General features: G+C 40.8%; 1 protein-coding gene across 2 annotated transcripts in view; it reads left to right on the forward strand.

Moving 5' to 3' along the window:
- Positions 1-11,466, forward strand: part of LOC116399564 (endophilin-B2-like) — a 35,686-nt gene that overhangs the window by 16,808 nt on the left and 7,412 nt on the right. The window contains exons 3-9 of one of the 2 annotated variants that reach the window (XM_031876797.1): positions 2,246-2,374; positions 3,817-3,950; positions 5,707-5,799; positions 5,905-5,916; positions 9,051-9,113; positions 10,743-10,766; positions 11,294-11,383. In XM_031876797.1, the coding sequence (XP_031732657.1) occupies positions 2,246-2,374; positions 3,817-3,950; positions 5,707-5,799; positions 5,905-5,916; positions 9,051-9,113; positions 10,743-10,766; positions 11,294-11,383 (545 nt within the window). The remainder of the gene's footprint in view (positions 1-2,245; positions 2,375-3,816; positions 3,951-5,706; positions 5,800-5,904; positions 5,917-9,050; positions 9,114-10,742; positions 10,767-11,293; positions 11,384-11,466) is intronic. The other variant, XM_031876798.1, reaches the window with a different exon arrangement.

Consider the following 11,466-nt stretch of genomic DNA (forward strand, 5'->3'; position numbering starts at 1 on the left):
TGTATATATATATGTATGTATATATATATATAATATGTGTGTATGTATGTGTATATGTGTGTGTATGTATATTAGTGCTGGGCAACGATTACAATTTTTAATCGTGATTAATCGCATGATTTTTTTTGCGATTAATCTCATTGTTATGTGCAAAGTTCATGAATTCAAAAGTAGTGTATTGTGCACTTTTATTTTAAAGTACTGCTATATGAACAAAGGTCAATAACATTTGTTTTGCAAACACTTTAAACACATCAGGTTTTTGTTAGCAGCAGTGTTCCCTTTACACAGCAGCAGTTATAACAGTTATAATGATTCTGATCATAGATATTCAGCCGGTGTTCACAACTTTTTCTTCATGTGTGTAAGAGATGCAATTTAAATATACACCTTGAAAACTGCAAACATATCTACTTCATGTTTTTATGTTTGTTAAATTCTCAGTAGTGATAATAAATGATGCTTATTATACATATTACAAACAAAACACTTTAAAAACTCTTAAGAAAATAATTTAAATGAATCATTTCTTTTTTCTTGGCATTTTGGTCAGACACGTATGCAACGCTGATTACCGTAATATGTGTGGTATTTGTTATAAATGTACGTCGGTACATAGAGGGTGATCAGAAGCTGTTGTGCCCCTGCCATCACGATGAGTTAGCTTTAAAATGATAAAATTAAAACTGTTCAAATGTCTGGTTGTTGCACGTTTTGAATCAATATTCCAACAGCAAGTTCTACAGAATTCAGACAGGATCACTACCTCTTCAGAGCTGCAGGTGTTTCAGCTTAATGATGGATCGTGTGAACTGGTTACCTTTAGTGGAATGCGTCCGTGGTTGCTCGTAGTAACCAGACGGCAACCTCCGATTCTGAAAAGTCAAGCCGATGCAGCAAAGTGCTTTAAACTTGCATGTTCTCTACTGGCTAGCAGGGGCTCCTCCTCCGGTTGCAAAAATAAGTCCGATTCTATGGAAGTCTAAAGTGGAGTCATTTTCATGGCAGAAAATGACTCTACGCTACCGCTACCAGAGCCATATACGGCGTCTCTACGTCACTCCTCCGTGGTAAATCGTATCGTGGGCCCCTTGCTTATGTATTCTACCGAGTCACTAATGGCTCACAGATCTGGAAACACAGTTTGTTAGGTTGCATTCACGATCTCCAGTGGTTGATGTTGTTGCATAGCTTGACACGCTGTTGCACTCTCCTGTATTTCCGTTGCTAAACATCGTGTGCACACTTCCATACGTCAATATTTACAAACCTGTAAAAGGGTCTTCTGTGCCCAAGATTTAATTATATATTTTTACAATTGAACCCGTTCAGATCGCCCAACCATGCCAATGGACATCGCTTTTCTAAGGTAGGGTATCTAGATCTATAATTACTGTCATCTTATTTGATGTGATTTCTATAAAGTAATCAGAGTGTTCCACATCATCTGTTGCGTAAGAATAGTGTGCACACTCTGTCATTTTGACTACTTGAACCTGCCTTGAATTAGTCTGATTTTGTGGTTCTGCTTCAGCCTGATTTATTAGGTTCATTCAAGTCAAGTTTTGGACTTTAAGCCCCACTGTTTAGCTTGTTTTATGGACCGGGCCCCCGGTGGAAAGAAGTGCAAAATGTGCCTCCTTTTGGCTCTGTTTTCTGTGTCCGTTGGTTCCTACGTTACTTGGTGTTTATCTTGCTAGAGGCTCTACTGCATTATCTTCACCAGCCACCCTGTAATGCTGTCTCTCTGCCCTGCTGAGCAGTATGTTTATCAGAGTTTATGTCCTGTCTGCTGGGGTCCAGGAGTGGCTCAGACTCAACTATTATATTATATTATATTTATACATGTGTAAAAAAATAAGCCATGAATTCAAAACAATGCTAAAAAGTTTCATAGAGCAGAGCTGAGTTCTAACACTCCACTGAGGAGTAGAAAGTGGTAACTGGACTGTACTTGTATTTCTCTTGTCTAGTCTTCTGACCACTCAAAGTTCTTCAACACTACATGTCATCATTCACCCATTCACACCCATTCACACACTGATGACAGGAGCTACCATGCAAGGTGCACCTGCTCATCAGGACTAAACATTCACAGCCATAGACATGACACACAAGTTATTATGTATGTGTATAGTTCTTATTGAATCAACATGAGGGATAAATTAACTAGAAGTTTGAAGCGCTTCTTTCTTTCACTGCGGTGCCATACGGTATATTAAACTCTTCGTCACTTTCTCTGTAGGTGCCAGAATCGAAGAGTTTCTCTATGAAAAGTTAGACAGGAAGGCACCGTCCAGAATGACCAATGGAGAGCTGCTGGGTCAATATATGCTGGATGCATCAAAGGAGTTTGGTCCTGGAACTCCATATGGTGAGTATGCATCCAGTTGTAATGTATGTTTTGATGCATTACAATGTCTTGAAAGGAGTAGACCTGTGTTGTATGTTTTATGAAGTCGTGTACTTGCATTATCCCAAATGTTTCCAACAATTTTCAAACCCAGAGATATAAGTAGTTTTAATCACGGTAACGTTCCGTTTCATTTGGCCGCCTGTCAATCGCTTCGTATCCCCTTTGCCCATGCATCAGCTCTGTGGTTGTACCAATAACCAAACGATAAACTAAGTCTCATAATTAGTGTTCACTCACAGTGTCAACAGTCAAAGTACTATTACACATTCAGAGTGAAAGAACAGGTTTAAATCCGAGCAACAGACCACATATCCAGCTATAGTCACAATACATGCACAGTAATCAGACAGCTGCTCTTTAAAGTACAACAGAGTTTATTAAGCTCCAATAATAATGATCTAGTCAACTAATATCTAAACTAACAACAACTACACATTTATGAGCACGCTATCTAAAATCAACGTGTGTGTGTGTGTGGGGGTGGGTGGGTGGAGGAGCGAGAGAACAGCTCAGACAACGTATGATATAACCTGAAACATGGCGTCGTCTCTCGCGAGACCACAAGATGACGCAAGACTCTACAATGGCGGTAGACAATAGAGACCTCACTATGTACACGTGTCTGAAGCCGTTAGCGCAACCCTGGAGCTACATTAGCTTAAAGCTATATGTGTGTGTGTGTGTGTGGGGGTTAGTAAAAGAAGAGAGAAAGCAAACGGAACAAAAGGAGTCCTCCAAAAACAGATTAAGATCCTCTGCGCCGCGGTGGAGTACGGAAGATTGTCCTCTCAGCTACAGAAACACAGCCGGCAACTCTTTGATCGCACGGCCGCGGTTCTGACCTCTGAACTGATGAGAAACAACTTCCACCTCCGCGAGCGGTGAATTATCTCAACACGACAGTAGCATGACATACACAGTAACTTCTACACAACATTAACTATCGGCGATTATTGAGCATACACCACATTATAAAAATGACAGTAACTTAAGCGACACAAACAAGATAATAACACAATAACCTGACTCTGCCCAGACTCTATTCGCCTCACTATGAGGTGGTTGAAGATGTGGTCCTCCTGAGTTTGTCGGTGGAACTCAGGCAGTGCAGCGCAATAGATTCTCCTGGTGAATTTCTTCAGCTCAGTGAGGGAACTCCCGTCCTTACGGCTAGCACAAAGTCGAGTTGGGTGGAGAGGAGAAATGTGCTTCTCTCTCTGAAGAGTCGGTCTCTTCACTTCTGCAGGTGCTACTTCAGGGCCTTGTCTCATAGAAAGGCATAAACTAGAGTATCTATACCCATACTGCACCTGCAGAAGACATTTTAAGGCCTGGGAGAAGAGTGGAATTTGAAAAGAAGACTTTGTGGTGAATAGATGTGAATAATCTGTTTCTTGCAGGGAGTACTTTGAGCGAGGTGGGGGAATGTGAGAGAAGATTAGGAACAGCAGAGAGGGAGTTCCTCCAGACGTCCGCTATAAGCTTTCTCACTCCGCTCAGGAATTTTCTGGAAGGAGACTGGAGGACCATTTCAGTGAGTCTGAAACACTACATGCACTCTACTAACGGTAGACATGTTGAAGTCATCATTTCATTTGGTGTTTTAGTACAAAGCTGTTGTCTGCTGACTGTCCTGCAGACTGTTCTGTGGCAGCAGTTATTAGTCAAGGCTCAGTTTCATCCCCCTGTCACCCACACAAAGGGATTAGACCTGCACTTGGACATGTATGGGTTCTCAAGGTAAAAGAAATTCTCTCCATTACATAAATATTGTCAATCCATTCTTCAACACCAGCTATTTCTTAGTAGTGATTTCTTACAAGCCACCAATAGTATTCCAGTTTAATCAGGTAATTCAGCTCACAAAGTATTTGGGTTAAGAAGACAGTTTCCAGGATGATTTTAGTCCAGAATGAAGCCACTGAAGGACAACTCTAAAATACATGACAGTGATGTATTACTGTAAGTTGATGAAGGCTTAAGTATAGATTAGAAATGTACTTATTCAAATGTTCGTTATGTTCTCTGTTAAACATCTGGACTAGCTCAGTTTCTACTCTCACATTTTTGTTATTTTTTTGTTTCTGCTGTTGATTTGTTCGTGTATAAAATGGTCTTTAACTGAATCTGAGTCCTTAAGCTCCCGAGTCCTCCGTCCTCGGGCTTCTTTCCTCTGGCTTTGAGACTTCTTCACTCATCCTCCATATATAATATAGGGTTTTTTGTATTTTTCATATGTAGCAAAATGTGACTACAATCTGCATTTCGTTGTGCAGCCCTGCTGTAACATTGTATCATGACTTATGAGGAGATGGTAGGCTGTGAGCCCACCGGAGGCCAAGAGCTGCCTCATAGGCAAACAATTTAAGAATGTCGGCTGCCTTCTTCAGATGGAACTGTTGAAGTGTTACCTGCCACATCTATAGTGGACTACTAACCCAGGGGATACTGTTATCTTTCCATCTAGCTTCAGAGTATTAATGGCCGTAGTTGGGCTACTAAAGCCTGAATTATCTGTCGTCTTCTTTTAATGTAAATGAATCCTGTTTGATCTCGGAGGTTCATAATCTGAGCCATAACCGTTTCTATTCTTTTAAGCGGGAGGGAAGTGACACGTCTGTAGTCTGGAGTTAGTCCATTTACTGGTCTGTAGTTTGTACAGTCCAACGTATCTTTGTTTAGGTTTAGGTATGACGGATATAGTTCTCCATGAAGATGGTATTTCACCCTCTAACCAGACCGAACTAATTATCTTTAACATAATGACATGTCAGCTTTAATGCCATTCTGAGGTGATCACGTCACGTCACGTCTGTGCCTGTGAATTCATTTGCTTTAGGTCTGAGTGTGGGTCATATAGGGGAGCAGGGGTTTTGTTTTTAGACATTTACAAAGATGCTTCTGTGGAAACGTTGGGATCTGGCAGAGTGTGAAGACGAGAGTGTAGATTGTTCTTAATGTGTTAATGAGTTGTGACGTAGCTACAGAGCATGTAGAAAGTATAAATCCACTTTAGAGGTTCAGAAGTTGTGGTTAAAACACAACCTGCAATATGCTTAAATATTGAATTTAACAGTTTACAGCCCACAAGTGAAAAGAATAAGAATTCAAACCTTTTCTCCATAAAATGTGAACTTAACCACCAGAGGTCAGCGTGTTGTTCAGCACATCTTTGGAAGCCTGTGGCGGTTCATCCACGGGCCCGTTGTAGCCTGCTTTGACTGCTGTGGATTACGTGGTCGTGGATGCTCTCGGCTCAGCTTCCCCCCGGGTCACTGTCTGTATTTCAGAAAGAAAGACGTCTTCTGGAGAACCTTCGCTTGGACCTGGACTCCTGTAAAGCCCGTCTGAAGAAGGCCAAGGTGGCCGAGGCCAAGGCTGCGGTGAGTCCCGTCGAGCCTCCCAACCCACAGCCACAATGTCACACAACATTTGGTGGTGCTGCCACTGACCACGACTAACTGCCTGTGTATTCATAACCTTTGCAGTGCGATGGTGAAGTGAGTATTACATCATTTTAAAGACTTTCAGTAGGATGCACACATTGGGCAGTTTTTCCTGTCTCACTTGCTGTGAGAACATCTGTTGTGCCGTTTAGTAATTGGTGACAAACTATTAATCATTGGTTTAAAAAAAGCTCAGCGATGGACTGGAAAAACAAGTTTGACCCAAAGTGGACTCTTTGCAGAGAAAGCTTGAAACTGTGAAACCGTGGCATATTCAACAATATAATGGGAGATCAACAGCAGCCATTGAACAAATTCAGCAAAATATTGGGCTTATGAGATTCTATTCTGATAGTCAATCGTTTTTTAACAAGTCACTAGGGTCTAATGGTTTATTGAACTGCATCACAACAAGGTTAATGTCTCATTATTCTACAGTCTGTGTGGATGAACTCTGCTGACTGATCTCTGCCGTGTCATCTGCTCAGATCTGTGTGTTCAAAGCATTTTCATTTATTTGTTATAATTAACTTATTCATGAGTGTCTGTTGAACATTGACTTATAACAATATTTGTTACAAGCTGAAACTTTTTATATTTTACTATTTACTATATTTTCTTTGAATAGAGATTAAAGCACATCATCAGTATTTGAGATTTGGATCATGAATTAGCAATATATATACATATATTAGTAATTATGCACTTGGGTTTCACCAACAAGGATTTATGTTCTAAAGCAGATTAAATCCTGTTCTTAAAGATGCATTTAAATCTCTTTAAACTTTAGTTTAGTTGTTACTCTAAACTTACATTTCATTCCATTGCACTAAACTTTAAACTGTCATTTAAAATGTGACCCAGTATTAACTTTAGACTTACACTTGAGGAGGTTGAACGTTTAAAATGGACTGAGCTAAATAATGACGTTCCTTGAAGAGAGTTTAAGGAGAAACTCATCAAACTGAGTTTAGTGCTGCTGCTGCTGAGTTTCTCTCCTGAGATCAGTTGAAAACAGGACGATTGGACCAACAGACTGTGAGAAAGGTGGTTTCCTCACTGTGCTGTTTATTTGTTATGATTTGGCCATATTGCTTAATTAATCTGAACATTAAGTAGTTCTCAAAGGAGGAGAAATCAGAGCATCATGAGTAACGTCGAGCTAACTAACAGTGAACAGTGTAACGTTTTGTTAAGGAATATAAAGCAGTCCGACCGCTCATAGCTAACTCACTAGGCCCCAACAGCACCAAATGTATTTATTTATGTATTCATTTTGGATAAGCAAGCATCTCCATATTATATCCATATTGAGTAAACACGATTTCATTTACTAAACAGAAATGAGTTTTGATTTGTGCTAAATAAAATCTAGATTTACTCATTTTTAAATCTAGTTTAGCTGAACTCTGAATATAACTAATCTCAGATTAAATGAAACCTTGATGGTAAAACCCATTGTTAGTGACAGGCCTTAGGAGACAGACTAAGGAAAAAGACAATGGCAATCCTTTTCTTTTTCAAGATTCAGCCTCCTTCTGATTAACGCTCATGTTTTGGACTGAATGTGACATTTTGTTAAAAATAGAACTATGTTGTTAAATACAGATTGATGACAGTACTCCGTTCATTAGGGCTTTACTACTCAAGGATTAGTGGACCTGTAGAATAATAGAAATGTGGCCTTGTACCAAAACAAATTATTCCTTTCTTCTCTGGAAAATGGGTTCAAAACACCATTAGACCGAGAACCAGTTCCACTCTGCTGCTCAGACGTCTTCAGACCGACTACATGATATTGTGTTTTGCCAGCAGGTGGTTGTGCAGCGCCGTCAGCCAGAGGCACAAAGACGTTGTGCTTCAGTCTGACTGTTGTGAATTATGCAACTTTGTTTCCACTGCTCGAGTACAAATTAAGTCATCGTCCTGAAATAGAAATCCTAATTCATAGAGTTCCTTCCCCATTTCACTTTGTTCTGTGAGTGATTGTGCCGTCACTCTGCTTCTTTATTTAACTGTTCAACAGAATGAAAGTCTGACTTTTATCAGAACTTTTGTTTTCAATGTGAAAGAAGTCACACATTTCGTTGACTGACGATGTCAGACTTTTGCCACCTGTATGCATGTTAGCATGCGCATGATAACCTACTGCTTAAAGCGTGTAATGTGGATGACTCCTGTCTACAGTGCACAGATTAGTCACTGGTTTCAGTAGCGCTGGAGAGGATGTTTAGATACAGTGTGTTGCATCACCTCTCTGCACCTTTCTATTATGAGCTCAGCAGACACTCCTAAGGCTGCAATCCATCTCTCCCCTCTTTGCTATTGGTCGGGATAACTCTTTCGTTTTATGCAATTGTAAACTCACAATTCCTGAATCGAGGGCCCTCTTTGTCCAATTCCTACACTCAAAAACCAAATAAGCATAAAATACTAAATATCTCCAATACATCTCTTGCAAACACTTCATCACACCTTTACACTCAAACACCAAATACATACGTAGCTCTTACCACATGCTATCTGCCCACTGTGCTGAGTATACAACACTTTTGTATAACAGAATCATACACAAAGACTTTACCTGAAGATGACATGAACATAGTTACTGTACTCTACACAAAATACAATAGATTGGCCTCCATTGTTGGGCACACCAAAGAGCAAACCTGAATCCTATTTATAGGGTTTAAGCTTTCTCAGTGATCTAATTGGTTACAGGTGTTTTCACAGGTGCATTCTGGGTGCAGGGGACTGATAGTTGGGTATGGCATTTCAATGGCAGAGTTTAGAAAACAACACACACACACACACATGCTTCTTTAGTTTTGAACGTCTTATCTAATGTAGATAACTGTGTGTAGTTGTTTTTTGGGATTTCAAACTTGGTGTAAAGCAGATAATGAGTTGACCTGATAAATAGATGGGCTACATGAGTTAGAGCTGTCAGTAAATGTGCCACAAGGTTTTGTGTCTTGGCAATTGCAAGAAACTGAATTATCAGCCCTGATATTAATCCACAGATTGACCATTTGACAGTGATAAGGGCCGTTGTGTAGCTCAGCAACGTCATGGTTTCATGTCTGCTGTGCTTTCTGATTGTTGTGTCTGCACTCTTGATGCTTAGTGTGTTCTGAAGTATGGGTGCCGTGTAGTATGAATGTTAAATAACCTTATTGTTTCCGTAGATGGCACCAGATTTTCAGGAGACCAGACCCCGCAACTATGTGCTTTCTGCCAGTGCCTCTGCGGTAAGGAGACAACTATGTTTCACTAAACAGAGCTGGACATGTACAACCATGTACCAAATACTGGAACCTCATCAGGTTCTGTGTACCGAGTGCTTTAAAACTGAGGTTCTTACAATGAGGTCATTGGCTGTGAAAGGCCACCTGGAGTGGGTGGGAGGATCACATACCCTTTTATTATGGCTCTTCATTGTGGTTCTTAATGCAATGTTCAAGTATACGTACTAAGTGTTAAATGAAATATGCTCTGAATGTGTGCATCCTCTGATCCTCTGCAGAGAGCGGCAGTTGTTGTCACACTGGCACCATGTGGTCCATAGGAACTTCTCAATCATGCACATGCTCAGTATTTTTCTGACTAATTGTTTGGTCATCGTTCAGTGCACTACTTGTGGCGGAGCTTCAGAGCCATAAGAGATATTAAGAAGTGATCCGGAACACAAAAGCGGTGTGTTGAGCTAAGAGAGAAGCTAGCGGGAAACCCTGTGTCTGGAACATAAACGCAAAGTCGACTCATGTCCGTCCTGTAAACTTGTCGATGCTGTCGTCCATCTGGAACTAGCTGTCTGACTGCGTCATGACCTCCTGTGTATTTCTGTGGGGCTCAGATGTAGAACCGGTAGTGAGCTAATACTGGCCGATGTATTGGAGTCGCTCTAATCGAAAGACACGTTCCATGTCTGTTGGATGTTCCCGCTCATTTTGGCCATCTTTTCAAAAAAGGGAATAAACTTTGTCAAGAATGAATTTGGCACTTTCACGCTGCTCTTATTGTCTGGTGAGAGACGAGGGCAACAATTTGACTTTTATTTGAAATCAAAATGGCTACAAAATGTGCACTATTCACATCAAATGAATTACAGCAATAGCCCATAAATCAAATCTGCTCATATGTAGGCCTATAAACAAATGAATGAATACATAAACAGACTGTAGTCTAGGCAAACATATACAACAAAAGTTTGCTATGTCAGTCTATCGTGTGCTCACACACACACACACACTATATCCGTCTGAGGATAGCATTATAACTAATATTGGTGTATAATGAATAATGTGAGGTTATTTTTCCTTTTTTGGGATTTGGGAGGTAAAAAACAAACTGCGATGCCTCGGTACTGATTCAGACGTCAATTAGCACGTTATTTCAAACAATGACATTTTTAACATTCCACAGGGCATGGAACTAGGATGGGAACTTCCAAAACTGAGTCAACACTGACTAGACTTCAGCTTCAAATGCATGCCACAAAACATAAGTCATCCTAGGAACTAAGCCTGCCAAACAAAGATGTCTGAAATAGTCAGAATCAAATTACAAAACCAACATTAGTCAGCATAGATTCTGTCTCAAGCCCAACACAGAAGCTCAAGAATGCACGGACGGAAAAAGGAAACGCAGTGAGTGACCGGCAGCTGCATACGTCAGTCATCGGTTCGAGGAAAACTCATTTTTTCCGACATTTACTGAACCATGACGATACGTATGACTCCTTCCACTACTGACAGGATGTCTTAAACAATGGCTTTTGCATTTAGGCATCACACTAGTGAAGGTCTTCTGGGAGATCCTTGTTATAACTAACTGCATATTTCTCTCTGCTTCTCTTGCTGTATGCTTTGGCCTCTCAGCTCTGGAGTGAGGAGGTGGAAAAAGTAAGTATGTCAGTGTTTGTCTTGCTTCCTGGTCTCCAGGATCAGTACGTCTCTAATGGACCCGGTCACACCATATGTTGTCCAGCCTCGTCTAAGTACTTATACGTGTTTGGATTGGTCACATTAAAAGGCACATTCACAACACCAAAGATTGTAATAACCCACATTGATAATGACCCACACGTACTCTGTTGCTAGGAGCCTTTCAGACAATCTGACGAGCACTTAGTCTGAAGCATCCTGAGGCCTTGATTCCCATTCTATGGATCCAACACCTACCCATCAGGTTTCACTCTTATCACTCTTACAGTGCCCAAACAATCCAGTAGTACAAAACAACTGAAGTCTGCCCTGATGAGCGCTGCTTGATATACTGTATATTACATAAACACTTCCTGCCTATACAACAGTTAAATCACCAGGCTCATCATTACTCATTACCAGGCATTCTTTAGCATGTCTCCAGACTCAAGTATCCCAAGGGACATGAAGGACATGTGTCACTAATACTCTTCCTGTTGTTTCAGGCTGAACATGAGCTCCGAGTGGCCCAAACAGAGTTTGACCGCCAAGCAGAGGTTACACGGCTGCTTTTGGAGGGCATCAGTAGTACACATGTAGGTCAGCCATACAGCCCTCCACACACACACACACTCTCTCTCTCTCTCTCTCTCTCTCTCTCTCTCTCTCTCTCTCTCTC

The sequence above is a fragment of the Anarrhichthys ocellatus genome, unplaced genomic scaffold, assembly GCF_004355925.1.
Source record: "Anarrhichthys ocellatus isolate YVR2014 unplaced genomic scaffold, GSC_Weel_1.0 scaffold116, whole genome shotgun sequence".
Classification (NCBI taxonomy): Eukaryota; Metazoa; Chordata; class Actinopteri; order Perciformes; family Anarhichadidae; genus Anarrhichthys; species Anarrhichthys ocellatus.